The 20,236-nt window shown below is 42.2% G+C and overlaps 1 protein-coding gene across 1 annotated transcript in view; it reads right to left on the bottom strand.

The window, feature by feature from the left end:
- Positions 1-7,772: 7,772 nt before the first annotated feature.
- The window catches only part of mmp24 (matrix metallopeptidase 24), a 330,415-nt gene continuing 317,951 nt past the window's right edge, over positions 7,773-20,236 (bottom strand). Inside the window, exon 9 of the mRNA XM_060919130.1 lies at positions 7,773-8,175. Coding sequence (XP_060775113.1) covers positions 7,841-8,175 — 335 coding nt within the window. The 3' untranslated portion in view covers positions 7,773-7,840. The remainder of the gene's footprint in view (positions 8,176-20,236) is intronic.

Here is a 20,236-nt window from a genome sequence, read left to right as displayed (position 1 = left end):
CATGTTATGTTTTCCTTTTTAAATCCATTTATTTAGATTAGCCTTAGATTATGTATAGCACCCACCATGCAAGTCTTTTTGAATGATATGAAGCTACAGAAAATATGTATTAGAATGTATTACTATAAACCTGTGATTTGAATGATAGATGGCATCTCTGTCAGAACTGCTGTTATGGAAAAGTAATCAGCGTGTTTTGACAAATCAGGATTGAGAATTCAACAGCACTGTGGTATAACATTAAAATAGAATGGGTTGAGTTGTCTTAATTTCCTGTTAATCAAAATAAAATTGCCTAAAGACTTCATGATATTGGCTTTTCTCCCTAATTGGCCATCGACCAGTTCTTATATTGATTTGTACTCCAGTTTGCTTCCTGATTTTTATTCACCAAACTTAAATGTATTTTTAATCATATACAGTTGCAGTCAGAAGTTGACATACAGGGACATGAATGTCATGGCAATGTTGGGCTTTCAGTGATTTCTTTGAACTGTCCCTTTTCTGTGGCAGAATGATTGTAAAACATGCATCTTTCAATAAAACAGAATAAAAAACAGGAATTTGGTTCCATTTTATTGCAGGACTAATCCAGATAAAAGATCGAGAGTGTGAAATAACTTCAAACCCGTTTTTGCATGCCTGTCTGTATTTGTTTGATGCATGGGACAAGGGTCATTCTGATTTAAAAAAAAGAAAAAAAAGAAGCACACAATATAGATATTTATATATTAGGATTTCATAAATGTACATAAAAATGTAAAATATGGAAAACATTTCTGTGCTACAACTCTGCACCCAATTTGCCTTTCATCTTTTCATTCTTTATACCCAATGCCAGTTCATCAGACCTTGAAAGTGGAGGAAGACAGTCAGCACAGTCTTTTCCATTTAAATTAATCACACCTAGGGATGTCCTCTACCCATAATACAGAACACCTCCTTTTCACATGGCAGAATGGCACTGCCAGGTGCTCAAATCAAACTTTCATCTGCAAGACAGTAATGTGGAATTTGCATGAAGCAGGCACAGCTGTTATTGCATTTGGGCCATTTCTCTACCCACAGAAAAGCTGCCCAGTATGTACATTTAAAAGTAGACTGCCTTTCAGATTTTTCAAGTTTAGGCCATAAAAAGAATTTTCCCTGACACCCAATTATTTTTGTTTAGTGGACTGAAAGCTACTGAATTTGAATCACAGACTTCCAATTTTCATCTCATTTCATCTCATTATCTCTAGCCGCTTTATCCTTCTACAGGGTCGCAGGCAAGCTGGAGCCTATCCCAGCTGACTACGGGCGAAAGGCGGGGTACACCCTGGACAAGTCGCCAGGTCATCACAGGGCTGACACATAGACACAGACAACCATTCACACTCACATTCACACCTACGGTCAATTTAAAGTCACCAGTTAACCTAACCTGCATGTCTTTGGACTGTGGGGGAAACCGGAGCACCCGGAGGAAACCCACGCGGACACGGGGAGAACATGCAAACTCCACACAGGAAGGCCCTCGCCGGCCCCGGGGCTCGAACCCGGACCTTCTTGCTGTGAGGCGACAGCGCTAACCACTACACCACCGTGCCGCCGACTTCCAATTTTATTAAGTTTTTTTAAAAATAGAACAATTAATGAATTTAGGGCCATGTGATCCTAAATTCTCCACTATTTTTTCCTGCTTCACCATGACCCAATTCAAGATACTATGTCATGCATCACGTGGTGGGCTTTCCCTGTTCGCACAAAGCATTGTGGGATACAAATTTGAAACAGGAGAGAAAAATGGAGGATGTAAGTGTGCGAACGAAACATGAAAGACTGACTACAGTAATGGAAAGCGAGAAGAAAAGACATTATGTTGCGAAGGAAAGGAAACGCAGGACCAAACTAATAAATATCGGCAGTCAGCGAGTACCTTGATGTGATCAGCTGTTTGTTTAGTGACAGAATGATGTAACTGTCAGTGCACAGTCAAGGTAAACCCATAGATGGCAGTAATGCAACACTGTGGATGCCAGCTGCTGTAAAACCCAAAAGAAGAAGAAGAAGAAGGTAACCCTGCACATGTGCACACAGACTTCCTCTGTCTGCTTGACTGCGCAAAGCAAGTGATTTCATGCATATAATTTGCTAGGGAATCCCTTCAAATTAAATAACTTTCCAGCCACAGAATGTCCTGATATTTTGTGAAATATTACAGAAATAAACATGCATCACAATGACCAGATTTCAGAGGGAACTAAATTTCACCGATTTATGAACTTGAAAGGCCGTCTAGCTTTAAAAGTAGCAAAATATGTGATTGAGAGATAGAGATCTAACAAGAGGAGAAAGGGAAAACAATGTTTTGGCAATCATGCTCATTTACATTAAATGATGTACAGTAAATTTTAATAAAAACATCTTGTCAGTAATTTGAACTAACTTGGCCATGGCAAAGTTTAAGACAAGGCACATTGTCTTAAAGAAAGCCTAGAAGCTGTCTTAAGGCAGACAAAAAACAAAAAGATTGTCAATGGTGAAAACATGTTTGGAAGACAAGAACATAGAAAAACATTTTCTCCCAGACATATCCAATGCTAGCAGAATGTGTAGTGCACCCAACCCTTGCAACCATTTACATTTACTCATTTACCAGATCCTTTTATCTAAAGCCAATTACAAGTACGGCAGAATCAATTTCAAGTACATAGCTGAGCAGTCGGGGGTTAAGAATCTGGCTTTCTCACTTGCAGTCTTGCAAACTGTACTCACAACCTTCCAGATAGTGTAATGTTTACTGTCCAGCTACCAGAAGCCATTTTCAACAGACCTTGGACTCTGAGAGAACATTCATATAAACTAACATACATAAGGCACTGTTCCTGTGCCCAGTTATGACCATGGTACCAATACATCAACAGTGGAGACATAGAAAAAATATACAGTACAGCATAATGCATGTCAAGAACAAATAGTTACATAGAACCTGGGAGGCAAATTTCACCCAAAGATGAACAAAACTGAAACCTCCTACTCCAAATTCATGCCTCACTGCACTGTAAATTGAGCATTATAATTATGTTATGTGGGAGAAATGAAAAGCAACTAGAGTCAACAATGAGTGGCACAACAGTACAATGTTGAATGTTCAAAGAAAGGCCAAGAGTAAGGATGGTAACTCCCATGTCAATCAGTGACACTAACCAGTCATGGCCATCATGTACTAGTGCATCTCAAAAAATTAGAATACCATGAAAAATTTCATTTTTTTCATAATTTAATTCAAAAAGGTAAACTTTCATATATTCTATATTCATTACATGTAAAGTGAAATATTTAAAGCCTTTTTTGTTTTAATTTTGATGATTATGGCTTATAGCTCATGAAAATCAGAAATCCAGTATCTCAAATTATTAGAATATTCCCTAAGATCAATCAAAAAAAGGATTTACAATGCAGAAATGTCCAACTTCTGAAAAGTATATTCATTTATACACAGTACTTGGTTGGGGCTCCTTTACCATGAATTACTGTATCAATGTGGTGTGGCATGGAGGTGATCAGTCTGTGGCACTGCTGAGGTGTTATTGAAGCCCAGGTTGCTTTGATAGTGGCCTTCAGCGTATCTGTATTTTTGGGTCGGGTGTTTGTCATCTTCCTCTTGACAATACCCCATAGATTGTCTATGGGGTTCAGGTCAGGCAAGTTGGCTGGCCACTCAAACACAGTAATATCATGGTCAGCAAACCATTTGGTAGTAGTTTTGGCACTGTGGGTAGGTGCTAAATCCTGCTGGAAAAGGAAATCAGCATCTCCAAAAAGCTCATCAGCAGATGGAAGCATGAAGTGCTCTAAAATCTCTTGGTAGATGGCTGTGTTGACTTTGGACTTGATAAAATACAGTGGACCAACACCAGCAGATGACATGGCACCCCAAATCATCACAGACTGTGGAAACTTCACACTGGGCTTCACACACCTTGGATTCTGTGCCTCTCCACTCTTCCTCCAGACTCTAGAACCGTGATTTCCAAATTAAATGCAAAATCATCTGAAAAGAGGACTTTGGACCACTGAGCAAGTCCATTTCTTTCTCTCCTTAGCCCAGATAAGACACTTCTGACATTGTCTCTGGCTCAGGAGTAGCTTGATATTAGGAATGCGAAAGTTGTATCCCCTTTCTTGAAGATGTCTGTTTGTGATGGGCCTTGATACACTAATATCAGCCTCAGTCCACTCCTTGTGAAGCTCTCCCAAGTTCTTGAATCAATTTTTCTTGACAATCCTCTCAAGACTGCGGCCATCCCTGTTGCTTGTGCACCTTTTCCAGCCACCCTTTTCAGCAATGACCTTTTGTGGCTTACCCTCCTTGTGGGGGGCATCAGTGATCATCTTCTGGACAACAGTCAAGTCAGCAGTCTTCCCCATGATTGTGGTTGTGTGTACTGAACTAGACCAAGAGATACACTGTGTTCATACTGTTTTACTCAAACTCAAAATGAAATATTCTAATATTTTGAGATGTTTTTTTTGTTTTTGTACTGTATGCCATACTGATTAAAATTAAAATAGAAAATTGCTTGAAACATTTTAGTTTATGTGTAATGAGTCTATAATATATAACATTTTCACTTTCTTAAATAACTGATGGAAAATATTGAACTTTTTCACAATATTCTAATTTTTTGAGATGCACTAGTATATGGAAAAGGGCCATTAGCGCTTTCCTCATTATGTATTCAGCTGATAGGGTTCTCCTCCAAATGTTTTCAGCTACCCTGTGACTTAGCATTAGCAGCAGTTTGAAAAGATGTTTTAGAGGAAGCTTGTGATGTCCCTATCTTGTTGGTAGCCTTTGTGTGATACTGGAGAACTAATTAGTTAAGAATTGGTAATAACTAAAATTGGGAGATGACTGGTTTTTAAAAATGTAAAATAAATAAATAAAAATAAAATTTTCATTGTTAAAAATTGCTGTAGTCATGAAAGGCTAAAGCCATTATGTTTAGGCTTGTATGAAATGCAAAAATTCAGAAACAAAGGAAAGCTTCATCTAGTTAGAAATCTTTTTTAAAGAGGTATTTCTTTCTGTACTAAAACAATCTAGTTTGCCAACATACTGCTTTATTTATTTTACACACACACACACACACACACACACACACACACACACACACACACACACACACACAGAGAGAATACTTCAAGTGTTTTCAAAGGTTTTTTTTTCATGTTTTATGTAATTCTCACAAAAGTATTGTGGGAGATGAGAAAGAAACTCCGGTGAGACATATTCTGATGAAATCTTCATATTCTAACCTTTCAGAGAAAAATGTACCAAATTAACAACTAAAACAAGACAATGCAAAATGTACAATAAGCAGAAACTCATTTATTCTACTTCAGTAACTGCTTAACCCAGTTTTGATGGATCTGGAGCCTATCCCAACAGCACAGCACAAAATGGGAATACACCCTGGATGGGACTCCAATGCACAGGGCACCATGCACACACACATTCACACCTTGGGGCAATTTAGCATAGTCATGGGTAAAACATGCAAAACTACACACTGACAGTAACCTGAGCTCAGGATCCAACCCTCAACCTGTGAGGACTGAGGAGATTTGATATTTTCCCCTTTACAATATTTTAGTCTGCCTCAGAACAACTCTGGACAGGAGTTGAAGCTTCCTAGAAGTTGCCTTCGAACTTTTGCAGAATGTTAAGATCATTGAATGAGGTGACTTTAGATTGGATGTAGCAATGTTTAATAACACTCACCAAATTAGTACTCCTGAATAAAGTACTCCTCAAGGGGCGCTGCACTGTTGGTTACACACAGAAATACGTTATGGCTCCTTTACAAAAAAAGTTATAGAACTGTGTAGGGATGAACAAACATATGTACATTTTTGATATGATTAACATGATCATCCCAACCTATACTTTCCACAGTTTGTTATGCAGATGCAGCACAGTCAGTACCACATGCAAAATCCAGCATATTCGTTAAAAAAATTCTGCAGTGTCTGCTTGTCACATTAAAAACTGGCCTTTTAGCCACTAAAATGTTTCAGGTCAAACATATTTGCATATTTGTAGGGGGAGGTGCATTAGCAGTGACACCAACCAATACATCAGTGAAAAACAAATCTATAAAAATCTATAAAAACTGACCCGAAGGACACTTGATAGTGCCTGTGCACTACAATCAGATATAAGAAATAGTAGTGGCTTAGGATATCAAAAAAGACAAATAATTACTAATATTCAGTATAAATTACAATAAATTATAATATATATTATATTATATTATATATTATATATATATTATATATAATATATATAATATATTATAGGCTGATTGATCTATGGCATGCCACGTTAGTGAAATTTTAAATGATACTCAAATGTGGAAACAGACTGCAAAAACACTCTCATTAAGACTCAGTGTCAGGTAGTTAACATCATTATAACTATGTAACAGAAGGGAATTATATGCATAAGAGTTTTGTTATATCTTTCATAAACTGTTTAGATTTTTAGATGTCTCCCCCACAATTCAAACCCTTCAAGAAAAAGAAAATCTTGACCTCAAGCAACACTGTACTTGCATGTTCCTTAATGATGCAACATAAAATTCTCTCTCCTAGGACATAAAGTAGGGTCCAAAAGTCTGAGACCACTAGTGAAAATGCTTCAATTTGGCATTCTTTCCTAATTTAATACAATAGTTTTGTTTATACAAATTATATTATTGACACCAACTTGACTGAAAAGTCATATCTTTGAGATATATACATGGATTTCAGTTTCTTGGTATATGGTATGTCACCTGTTTTGCTTTAATGACAGTGTACTCTCAAACTGGCATGGACTCCATAAGTTTGTGCAAAGCCTTATGATCCATTTTAGATCAAATCCATCAGTGTCATCTAAACACATGCTTCAATAGAAGAGATCAGGAAAATCTGACCTTTTGTATAAATCAGTTAACATGATAACAATTTTTAAAAAATATTTAAATTGGGACATTATTTTAAATATTGCAAAAATCTAAAACCTGTTTATTTCCAAATTTAAATGGGAAAAATCCCAGATTTTCAATGTAGTCTCATACTTTTGTACCCCACTGTTTATATACTAATATAATATTAATGCTTTAAAAAGAGGCAGATGTCCAAGACATGATAAAAGACTACAAGATAGACAAAATCCCCTTAGTATTCTTTTCTACAGCCTGTCTACCCATGTTATTTTAGTCTTTATTTATTTTTGTTTGGACATAGTCTTTCAATAATTTTTGAAATTCCTAAAGAAGCCATATTGAGCGCGCACACACACACATTTTATTTATATATATATATATATATATATATATATATATATATATATATATATATATATATATATATAAAGTTTGTTTATTTGCTGCCATCTGACAACTGTTCCTCTTGTGTTCCTTTGACACATGATGGTTAGAATTCACTGTGGTGGTCCTCAGATTCCCAGGTTGAGAGAGAATGGGGAAAGTACGTTTTACAGTAGCAGTGTAAGGCCAAAGCAATGGTTAAGCTCCTGCCCCTGCAATCCACCACTCAATTAAAGCCTAACAAATTCGTGCTTTTGGCTCACAGGTTTAAAATTTTTTTTTTAAATAATAAAAAAAAATCTTTGAGATTTCTTTGTTTAGTTCCAGAAGCAAAGATATGGACTCAACAATGTTTCAATCCCCGCCTCTCACATTACAATGCAGTAAACAGGCACTGGTTGTGTAGGTACTTCTGAATATTGTCATGTTAGCCCTCGCTAGCATTTTTACTGTTTAAATTTGCAGTGTCCCCTAATCTGTCATACCCATTCCTGCACTGGCTGTTTGTAGTAGGTTACAGGTTGAGGGACACTTTTGTTCTTAAACTGGAAGATGGTGTAAACAAGGACCAAGATGCACAGAGACAGAATGCATGGGATTACCACAGCAATCGCGTTTACAGTGCTTGGCACATCATTTATGGCAACCATGATGTCGACATCATCACGGGGGAGTTGTCTGTCCTTGTTCTCCACTTCTGTTTGGTCGCAACCCATCCAATCCTTAAGGATGGACTTTGGGTAACCAGGTTCCACTGTTAGCTTCTGGTTGTCAAACTTCCAGTATTCCTTTCCTTTGTAGAAGTAAGTGTGAACTGCAAAGAGGATAGGGGTGACATAATGAGGCAGGTATCAGACTTTTTTTTTTATTTCAGAACCATAATGTATGTACTCATGGCTTCCTCATTGTAATTTATTATGGGCCCTATTCTGAGGTGTACACTGCAAAAAATTATATCTTAGCAAGTGAAAATATCTTGAAAATAGTTGAAATGATCTAGCATTTCCTATTAGAATACAAGACACCAATTCTGAGATTATTAAAACTAGTTCAAGATTGCAACCAACTTATTCTAAGGTGTCTTATCAAGTAAAAATATCTGTCCATGCAGCAAGATAATTTCACTAGTATTAAGTAATTTTCTCCTCAAATTCAGTTTTCAATTTTTTTTGCAGTGTATACATTGCTGTAAAAGTAATCTCTTCACAGTCTAGTAATATAAACATTATCATATTATTAGAATAGTATGTTCCCCAAATATCAGATATGCTAAGGTATGCTTAGTTAAATGTCCACTATCAACACAACCTGTGAAACATATTTTTAGACCTATTCAAATAAATTAGAACAATAATATTAAATACAAACCCACTTCCAAAAAAGTTGGGACATTGTGTAAAACATAAATAAAAACAGAATGTGAAAACTTAAAAATCACGGAAACCCTATCCATCCATCCATCCATCCATCCATCCATCCATCATCTGATAATGGATCTGGGTCATGATCTCGAAGTTAAAAATGGAGACACAAAAACACTCATTCAAGCTTGACAGGATGGAACAATACAGTTGAAAAGAAAATATGAAAATTAGCGGAATTGCAGAATCAGAAAATGAAAACACAACTGATGCAGTGATAAAAGTAGCCAAAGATATTGGGGTGGACATTTCACCTGTTGACATTAGTACAAGTCACAGGCTACCAAACAGATATGGAAGTGGAAATGAAAATGGAGATGGTAACGAAAACTAGAAGGGTATGAACGAAATGAGAACTCAACCATGCACCATTATCGTCAAATTTGTGAGAAGAGAGACGAAGGCGGCGTTGATGACAGCTAAGCGTAAACTGAAAGGAAAAGCTGAGTGCAAAGATGTTTATATCGACAATGACCTGACACACATGAGAAACGAGATTATGAGAGTACTCTGAAAGGATAAAGACATCAAAAGTTGTTGGATGATTGAAGGTAAAATCCTTTGTAAAATAATGGAAGAAGGACGAGAGCAAACTAAAGTTATTGATTCTCCTGAGCATCTGTACAAAATTGGGTTGGGCGAAGAAAAAATCCAAGAGTTAGGTATATACTTTGACTTTTAAGACAGGCCAGACCCCTCAATTCTTAATGCTATCAGCCTGGACTATGCTTACTATAAAAAAAACAAATAATGTCAATATTTCATTCTTATGCCTTAATGTAGATGGTATAAATAGCAAACTTAATATTGGTATTATAGATGATTGCATGCAAAACTTTGATTTTATCTGTCTTTCTGAAACATATTTTGATGATTTAGATGAAAATGATATTACTGGATATACTCCTATTGTTAAACGTTCAAATAATCGCAAACATGGTGGTTATCATGGTCTGTGTGTTTTTGTTAAGAACTGCCATTACGTTCACTGTACCATCATTGAAAACTCTGTTGCAGAATCTGTACTATGGATTGCAACTGGTGAAAAAGCATTTGGTAAAAAACTCATTGTGGGTAGTGTTTATATACTTAGAGAAAGCTCTATATACCACTCTGGTGATGATTTTGATCAAATTGAGGAAGACGTTTTGAATTTAACTGTGTTACATAATGCTTCCATCTTATTAGCTGGACATTTTAATTCTTGTGCTGCTTGTCTCAATGATTTTTTTAACTGATGATGATGCTGTAACAATAGAAAGTGGTATCGACCTTAACGATAATGACTTATACACATCAAAATATGAATTGGAGAGTCTAGGTCTAAACACTGAAAGATATAATGTACACAAAGTTGCAAACAATAATGAATATAATCTTGTTAACCTGTGTAGAACCTGTGATTTAAAAATTGTTAACAGCAGATTTGGTAATGATGAGTGTGGCAGTTCGTAGGAGTGGGAGGAGCACAGAAAGACAGCAGGCCAGAATTAATTTCAAAACTCTTTATTTTCAGCTTTTCAGCTTGAACACTCTCCCAGCCATACACGCACGCACACACACTAGTCTTCTGGTTGGGGAGAGAGTTCCCCTCTGCTCTCGCTCTCTCCTTAAATAGGGCGCGTTCACTGGGGAAGACACACAAACACACGTTAATAGACCTTAAGTGCAGTGATTCTGCCACTTACCTTCCCTCACTCCGCGCTCCGGTCACAGACCGACACTTGACCACGCCCCTGCTGCCACATACCCCTATTGCCCGACTCAGGCCGGGCGGCTGTCCGGCCTGCAGCTGACTCCCTTGACGGGAGAGGAAGTCCACCACGACCATCTGCGCCCCCAGCCTGTGGATCACCTTGAAGTTAAAGGGTTGGAGTGCCAGATACCAACAGGTGATCCGCACTTTGGCATCCTTCATGCGGTGGAGCCACTAGAGGGGTGTGTGGTCCGAACAGAGGGTGAAAGGGCATCCCAGCAGGTAGTAGTGGAGGGCGAGGACTGCCCACTTGATCGTGAGGCACTCTTTTTCGATGGTGCTGTAGCGCCCCTCACGTACTGACAGCTTCCTGCTGATGTACAGCACTGGATAGTCCTCCCCCTCCACCTCCTGGGACAAAACGGCCCCCAGCCCCCTATCCGATGCATCTGTCTGTAACATAAAGGGGAGAGAAAAGTCAGGGGAGTGTAACAGTGCAGCCTTCACCTCGGAGAAAGCCCGCTGGCATTGCTCCATCCACTGGACCAGATCTGGTGCCCCCTTTTTAGTGAGATCAGTCAGCAGGCTGGTGACATCCGAATAATTAGGTATAAACCTATGATAATAGCCAGCCAGCCAGCCCCAGGAACTGTCTCACCCCCTTTTTGGTCTTGGGCCTTGGGCAGGCCGCAATTGCTGCTGTCTTGTTAATTTGGGGACGCACCTGCCCATTGCCCAAGTGGAAGCCCAGATACCGTACTTCCACCCGCCCAATCGCACACTTCTTCGGGTTGGCTGTGAGACCTGCTCGCCTCAGCGACCTAAGGATAGCCCTCAGGTGTTGCAGGTGCCACTGCCAGTCATTACTGTAAATAATGATATCGTCGAGGTATGCGGCCGCATAGGTGGCGTGGGGGCGGAGGACCCTATCCATCAGCCGCTGAAATGTAGCAGGCGCCCCAAACAGCCCAAAAGGAAGTGTGACAAACTGGTGTAAGCCAAACGGTGTGGAAAAGGCCATTTTTTCTCAGGATAATGGAGTTAAGGGGATCTGCCAATAACCCTTTGTCAAATCCAGTGTCAAGTAAAAGCGAGCCGTGCCTAGTCAATCGAGCAACTCATCAATACGAGGCATTGGGTACGCGTCAAATTTAGACACCGCGTTGACTTTTCTATAGTCTACACAGAACTGGACCGACCCATCGGCCTTGGGTACCAAGACCACCGGGCTGCTCCAGTCACTGTGGGACTCCTCGACGATGCCCATTTCGAGCATGGCCTCGAGTTCTTCCCGAACCACTTTTTTCTTGTGTTCAGGTAGCCTGTAAGTGTGGCTGTGCACTACCACCCCCGGGGGTGTCTCAATGTGGTGCTCTATGAGGTCGGTGTGGCCGGGCAGGGGTGAGAACACGTCTGAAAACTCAGTCTGCAACTGGGCAACCTCCGCGAGTTGGGTCAGGGAGAAGTGGTCTCCACAGGGGACCGGAGAGGTACACGATGCCAATGCTCCCTTTTGAACCTCCGGCCCCAGCGCCGCCTTCTCCGGAACCACTGACACCAATGCCACGGGGCCCTCCTCGTTCCAGAGTTTGAGCAGATTGAGGTGATAAATCTGTAGCGCCCCACCCCTGTCCGTTCGCCTCACCTCGTAGTCGACGTCCCCGACTCGCCGTGTGACCTCAATGGGTCCTTGCCACTTGGCGATCAATTTGTAGCTCGATGTGGGCAACAGTACGAGTACTTTATCTCCCGGTGCGAACTCCCTAAGGTGCATACCCCTGTCGTACAGGTGGGATTGCCGTTCTTGGGCCTGCCGCAAATTCTCCTGGGTTAGGTATGTGAGTGTGTGGAGTTTTGCGCGCAGGTCAATAACATACTGAATTTCATTTTTACTTGGTGAAGGTCCCTCCTCCCAATTTTCTTGCAGCACATCTAGAATGCCGCGCGGCTTATGCCCATATAACAATTCGAATGGGGAGAACCCCGTGGAGGCTTGGGGGACCTCTCACACTGCAAATAACAAGGGTTCGAGCCATTTATCCCAATTACCTGCGTCCTCGCTTACAAATTTTTTAATTATATTTTTGAGGGTGCGATTGAACCGTTCAACTAAACCGTCCGTTTGTGGGTGATAAACGCTGGTGCGGATCAGTTTAATTCCTAATAACCCATACAGTTCGTTCAGTGTACGTGACATAAACGAGGTGCCTTGATCAGTCAGAATCTCTTTCGGGATTCCAACTCGGGAGATGATGTGGAAGAGCGCTTCCGCAATACTGTGTTCTGAGATATTGTGAAGAGGCACTGCTTCCGGGTATCGCGTTGCATAGTCCACCAGAACTAAAATAAAGCAGTACCCTCGTGTTGACCGATCTAATGGCCCGACGAGATCCATCCCAATTCTTTCGAACGGGGTCTCGATTAATGGGAGAGGGCACAAAGGCGCTTTTGGAATGGCCACTGGATTTACTAACTGGCATTCGCGGCACGCCATACACCACCTACGGACATCGCCACGAATGCCTGGCCAATAGAACCGGGCCATTATTCGGGCTAGTGTCTTATCCTGCCCTAAGTGTCCAGCCATGGGATTAAAGTGAGCCACCTGGAATACCAATTCCCAGCGGCTCTTTGGAATCAAAAGCTGCGTGACTTGCTCTTTAGTCTGAGTGTCCTGCGTCACTCAGTATAATCTATCCTTCATAATAGAAAAATAGGGGAAGGATGGGGTGGCATTTGGCTGGAGCATTTGACCATCGATTACTCTCACTTGGTCAAACGCATGCTGCAGAGTCTCATCTCGCGACTGCTCTAACGGAAAATCCGCGAGGGATTCCCCGAGAGAGGGAGGAGGAGCCTGCTTCTCCTCACTCTGACGTGGAGATGACGTAGACGGCTCTGTGACAGCTGCTCCTGCCAATACGACACCAGGACCCCCCCTGCTGAACTATGGCAGGATCCACTCTTCACTAAATGGTTCATCAACTCCCCGAATCCCGGCCAATCAGTCCTCAAAATTATCGAGTGGGTGAGGCGAGGATTAACCGCCGCCTTTACTCTAAATGTTTCCCCTCGGAAAAGAATGTGGACCAACATTAAAGGGTAGCTGTGAACATCCCCGTGCACACACAACACCTTCACCCCCTGTGCTCCCCGCAATGCCTTGTCTTGCACCAGGCTTTGGTGAATTGAGGTCTGATTACAGCCAGAATCCACCAACGCCTGATATGTATCCCCTTGGATACTCACCGGTATGCGATACGCTCCGGCCCGATCGAGGGCGGCTCCTGGTGCGTCAGAGATCCAAACCACCGCGCCCACTTCCATGGCCGAAGACTGCTGTTGGAGGTGGCCCGGCTCCCCGCAGCGCCAGCAAACCGGCCCGGGCTTCCTCTCTGCACCGGTGCTCTGGGGCTCACTCACCTGAGGGGGGGAAGAGACAGACACAGAAGGGAAAAATGGGAGGGCACCGCGGGTGCAACGGGCCGGCTGGGGTGGGGCCGGCCCCCGTCTCTGTGGTGGGGGAATGGGGCGAGGACGAGACACAGGAGGAGAGGGAGAGAGAGAGAGAGGAGAGGGAAGAAGAGGATGTCCACTGTCCTGCCGTCAGAACAGCCACCAAATGGTCCTCCGCTAACTCGATGGCCTGATCCAGCGACGCCGGGCGGTGGCACTGGACCCACTCCACGGTCCCCTCTGGTAGGTGGGCGATGAACAGCTCCAGTACCACCTGATCAATGATTCCCTCGGCGTCACGGTTGTTGGCCCTCAACCACCGCCAGCAGGCATCCCGGAGCTGCTGGCCAAACGCGAACGGCCGGCCGACTTCCTCCAGGCGCAGAGCGCAGAAGTGCTGTCGCTGCTGTTCGGGGGTGCACCCCACCTGCTGGAGGACAGCCCGGCGAAGGTCCCTGTAGACCAGCCGGTGGTTGGCGGGGAGCTGTAGTGCGGCCAGCTGTGCCTTGCCCGTTAGCAGGGGGAGGAGGCGCACCACGCGCTGTTCCACCGGCCAGCCCGAGGCCTCTGCTGCCTGCTCGAAGAGCGTGAGGAAGGCCTCAGGGTCTACATGCGGGCCCATCTTAGTTAGGGTGAGGGGAGAAGGGCCCGCGGCGGTGGAGGTTGTGGACCCCGCCGACGTGAGGAGGTGCCGGAACGCCTGTCGATCTTCCTGCTGTGCCAACACCAGGGCCTTGAACCAGTGCTCTTGCTCCTTCCGGAGGGCGACTAGTGCCTGGTGCTGGCTCTGCTGGGCCGTGGCGAGGGCGTGGACCAGGTCTGCGAAGGGGGAGGACTCCATGGGGCTGTTCTTTTCCTGTGCTCCGTTCCCGGGTTTCGGCACCACTGTAGCAGTTTGTAGGAGTGGGAGGAGCACAGAAAGATGGCAGGCCAGAATTAAGTTCAAAACTCTTTATTTTCAGCTTTTCAGCTTGAACACTCTCCCAGCCATACACACACACACACACACACACACACACACTAGTCTTCTGGTTGGGGAGAGAGCTCCCCTCTGCTCTCGCTCTCTCCTTAAATAGGGCACGGTCACTGGGGAAGACACACAAACACACGTTAATAGACCTCAGGTGCAGTGATTCTGCCACTTACCTTCCCTGACTCCGCCCTCTGGTCACAGACCGACGCTTGACCACACCCCCGCTGCCACAATGAGAAAGTTGGTGACTATACTTGCTATAATACAACAGGCAAAAGTACTGTTGATTACATAATAATATCACCTGGGGCGGCACGGTGGTGTATTGGTTAGCGCTGTCGCCTCACAGCAAGAAGGTCTGGGTTCGAGCCCCGTGGCCGGCGAGGGCCTTTCTGTGTGGAGTTTGCATGTTCTCCCCATGTCCACGTGGGTTTCCTCCAGGTGCTCTGGTTTCCCCCACAGTCCAAAGACATGCAGGTTAGGTTAATTGGTGACTCTAAATTGACCGTAGATGTGAGTGTGAATGGTTGTCTGTGTCTATGTGTCAGCCCTGTGATGACCTGGCGACTTGTCCAGGGTGTACCCCGCCTTTCGCCCGTAGTCAGTTGGGATAGGCTCCAGCTTGCCTGCGACCCTGTAGAACAGGATAAAGCGGCTAGAGATAATGAGATGAGATATCACCTGAATTATTTCCAAGAATATCAGATTTCTGTGTAGACAATTTTGACAAATGCTTTTCTTATGTGCATTGTCCTTTGTATATGACTTTTAATTTTGAGAAAAATGTTACGCAAAAGGTAGAAAACAATGTAGACACTGATCGTAGTGTTGAATCAGTAGTATTTAAATTTTGAAATTTTGAAAAATAAATGGAAGGCCGAGCTTGCAAATGAGTATTTTCAAGCATGCTCTGATGATAATATAAATGAGCTTCATTCATTGTTAGACTCTATAAACTTGGATTCTGTTACTCAACATGATGTGGATGATATAAGTAAAAAACTGGATAAACTCTATATAGATCCAGCTAAAAAATTGGTATTTGTAAAAGCACTAGCCAGACTAAAAACCCTAACTATAATAGTAAGTCTACAAACAAATCAGGGTTTGATGCCAACTGTAAATTAAAAAGAGATAACTACATAAGAGTAAAGAACACTCTAAAAAAAGTAAAAATTGAAGAAGCTAAAGCTCAGCTGAGAAAGGAAAGTAAAAAATATAAATGCAGTATCAGAAGAGCTTTTAGTAATTATAAAAAAGAATTTAATAAATCACTTCATAATCTTAAGAGCACTAAACCAAAAGATTACTGGGATATATTAAACAGAGCCAGTTCATCAGTTGAAAAAATTGGTAATATTGTATTACAAACCTTCATGATTCATTTTAAAAAACTCATTGAATTAGAGAGTAACACAACAGAAAATGCTAGCTCCTTTGATCCAAGAAAAATTGACCACTCCATAAATGTTGAAAATCAATAAACATTTTGTCTTAGACGAAGTTAAGATTATTGTGAAGAAGCTAAAAAACAATAAAGCCTCAGGAATTGATAATGTCATAAATTAATACTTGAAATACTGTTCTGAGAATGTTCTTTCTATTGTTAAACTTTTCAACATTGTATTAAGTTCAGGCTTTGTCCCGCACGAATGGTGTATTGGTATTATTAAACCATTGGATAAGAAAATGATCCTGAAAACTACCATGGTATAATCTTATTGAGTTGTATTGGAAAACTGTTTACTGCTTGTATCAACTATAGACTAACATGGTATATAGAGGGTGCCAGCATAATGGGTGATGAACAAGCTGGCTTTAGAGATGGCTATTGCACCCTCGACCATATTTTCATGCTAAATTCACTTGTTGATTTATACTTGTTCAAAAGAAAATGTATTTACTGCGCCTTTGTAGACAACAAAAAAGCTTTCAATCTGATCGACAGAGCCTTGCTATGGTCAAAAATGATATTATACGGAATAAATGGAAATATTATGAGTTATTTACAAAATGTATGAAAACGCCAAGTCATGTGTAAAAGTTGACAAAACTTTATCTAACTTTTTTGATTGCAACATTGGTGTCAGACAAGGAGAAAATCTCTCACCGTTATTATTTGCAATATACTTGAATGATTTGAAATGTATGTAAGTACATGCTATAAAGGTCTTGAATTTTTCTCAAATGAAGTTAACACTCATTTAAGTGATGATGATGTAGAAATTTTCTTAAAACTGTATGTTTTATTGTATGCTGATGATACTATTGGTGAAATACTGATGATAATACTATAGATAGTTTTCACATGACGTCACAGAGTCGGGGATTCCCTAGTGGCGGCCATCTTGTGGGTCAAGCTTACCGTACGGGTCACTGAGCACACATTGTAACGCGCGAGTACAAAGTCTTCAAACGAACCCAAGCAGACTATTTAAAGCTAGCAATGGTGCACACCTGTTGTATTCACGGCTGTCGTAATAGGTCAGATGATGACGTCAAGCGGAGCTTTTATGGAATTCCCACTGTACGGGAGCACAAAGGCGAGCAAACAAAGAAACTCAGCATACAAAGGAGAAATCTATGGCTTGCGAGAATCAACCGCAAGGATTATCAGCCTTCCAAACACAGCAAAGTCTGCTCCGATCATTTTATAAGTGGTAAGTTGTTTAAATAAACAATCAATTGTGTTTAAGTTTGTTTTTGGAAACCAAAACATCATGTAAACAATCTCTGGAGAATTTGACACTTGTCACTTCACTCATGCAAGGGTCATTTTTGAAAAACATTTTAGGTCTATTCTGTATGATTTGATTTGTGTTTGGGATGCAAACAGCGCGCCTTTTGGCGGATGCCACCTTTTTCACGGCTGAATCGCGCAGATCCGATTTTTTTTTTTAGGGGGGGCGTTGGAGTGTCTGATTATAATTTCAAAGTAAATTCTGTATTAAAATTACTAAATAAGCAACTCCGTTACAGTCCATGAAACAGGAAGTATAAGGATGAGAAAACAATAGTTTAAATCGGAAAGCTGCGCACATTTGCGCAGTCCTGCACACCGCTCGGGCTGCGCAAATGTGCACAGCTTTCCGATTTAAACTGTTTTTTTTCTCATCCTTATACTTCCTGTTTCATGGACTGTAACGGATTTGCTTATTTAGTAATTTTAATACAGAATTTACTTTGAAATTATAATCAGACACTCCAACGCCCCCCTAAAAAAAAAATCAGATCTGCGTGATATCAGCCGTGAAAAAGGCGGCATCTGCCAAAAGGCGCACTGTAGAATATATAAAGTTGTATATATCAGACAGCCTTTAAAGTTTGATGAAGTCAGTTTCAGGCTTTGGAGCAGGCTTTGGCAGTTTCAGGCTTTGGCAGCCCTGCATAGTCACTTGAAAATGCATCTTTGTCCACTTCGTAGGGGTCAATTCCCCCAATCAAGGCCAATTTGGCTGCATACTGTTGTTGTGAGATGTCGTCCAATGTATCTATATACTTCCGTTTGCTTGATTTTGCCGACATTGATCTTTATTTTAGAAAACTGACTATATAACTTCATAAATTCGTCCGAGATAACGTAGCTGGTAATGGTGATGGTCTGTTTTGTTTGCCCCACAAGATGGCGGCTGGAGGGCGTTCCCCGGAATGCCGCGGATTCTGTACTAGCAGAATCTGCAGAAGAACTGCAACTTGCGCTAAATGCAGTACATAGGTATTGTCAGGAATGGGCTTTAACTGTAAATGTTACAAAAACATAGTCATTTTTTCACAAGGTAAAGTACGTAACTATCCTAACTTTTCATTTGGAAATGAACCATTACAAGTGGTTGATGACTATGTTTATTTGGGTTCCACCTTTAATTATAATGGGTGCTGCAGCAAAGCTATTCATAAACAGGTATGTCAAGCTAGACGTGCTATGTTCAAATTTCAACAAAAAGTATGTAAATTACAACTTCCTTTTGATATACACTACGAGCTTTATGATCAGCTAATTGTACCCATGCTTTTATATGGTAGTGAAATCTGGGGCTATGAAAATCTTGATGAAATTGAAGCTCAACACAGGAAATTTCTGAAGAATTTGCTGAAACTCAATAAGAGGACAGCTAATTGTATGGTTTATGCAGAACTAGGATGTGGAGAGCTAAAATCATTAGTAAAATGTAGAATGACCTGTTTTTGGCTTCGATTAGCCCAAGGTAAAGAAACAAAACTGTCTTGCATAATGTTAAAACTGTTAAGGAAAATGTACGGTATGTATCCAATGTCTACCAATACAAATGGCTGACCCATGTAAAGGGTATACTAGATAACTGTGGCATGTCAAATGTGTGGGATGATTATGAAAACATTATTCCTGAATGGTTTGAACAGAGTATTAAGACAAAAGTTAATGATATTGATGTTCAAAACATGTTATCCGAAATAAATAGAAATAGACTGTGTTTTAACTATAGAATGTATAAAGATAGAATAGCTTTTGAGGAGGACCCCTCCTAGAACTGCCACCTTATTGTGGTGGAGGGGTTTGTGTGCTTGAATGATCCTAGGAGCTATGTTGTCGGGGGCATTATGCCCCTGTCAGGGTTTCCCAAGGCAGACAGGTCCTAGGTGACAGGCCAGACCAAGAGCAGTTCACCAAAACCCCTAATGGAGCAACAACCAAGGACCGAGACGTCGCCCGGTATGGCGCAGCCGGGGCCCCACCCTGGAGCCAAGCCCGGGGTTGGGGCTCGCATGTGAGCGCTTGGTGGCCGGGCCTTTGCCCATGGGGCCTGGCCGGGCTCAGCCCGAAGAGGTGACGTGGGCCTGACCTCCTGTGGGTTCACCACCCACAGAGGTAGCAGTAGGGGGCTGGTGCAGTGTGGATTGGGTGGCAGTCGAAGGCAGGGGCCTCGATGACCTGATCCCCGGACACAGCGGCTAGCTGTTGGGACATGGAATGTCACTTCGCTGGGGGGTAAAGAGCCTGAGCTTGTGGGGAGGTTGAGAGGTACCAGCTAGAGATAGTCGGGCTCACCTCCATGCACAGCTTGGGCTCTGGAACCCAGCTCCTTGAGAGGGGCTGGACTCTCCACTTCTCTGGAGTCGCCTATGGTGAGCGGCGGCGGGCTGGTGTGGGCTTGCTTATAGCTCCCCAGCTCATCCGCCATGTGTTGGAGTTTACCCCAGTGAACGAGAGGGTTGTCTCTCTGCACCTTCGGATTGGGAAGAGGGCTCTTGCTGTTGTTTGTGCCTATGGGCCGAATAGCAGTGTAGAGTATCCGGCCTTCTTGGAGTCCCTGGGAGAGGTACTGAGGGGTGCTCAGACTGGGGACTCCAC

Source organism: Neoarius graeffei, chromosome 4 (assembly GCF_027579695.1).
Source record: "Neoarius graeffei isolate fNeoGra1 chromosome 4, fNeoGra1.pri, whole genome shotgun sequence".
NCBI lineage: Eukaryota > Metazoa > Chordata > Actinopteri > Siluriformes > Ariidae > Neoarius > Neoarius graeffei.
Note: the sequence above shows the minus strand (reverse complement) of the source record. Positions and strands in the feature narration are given on the sequence as shown.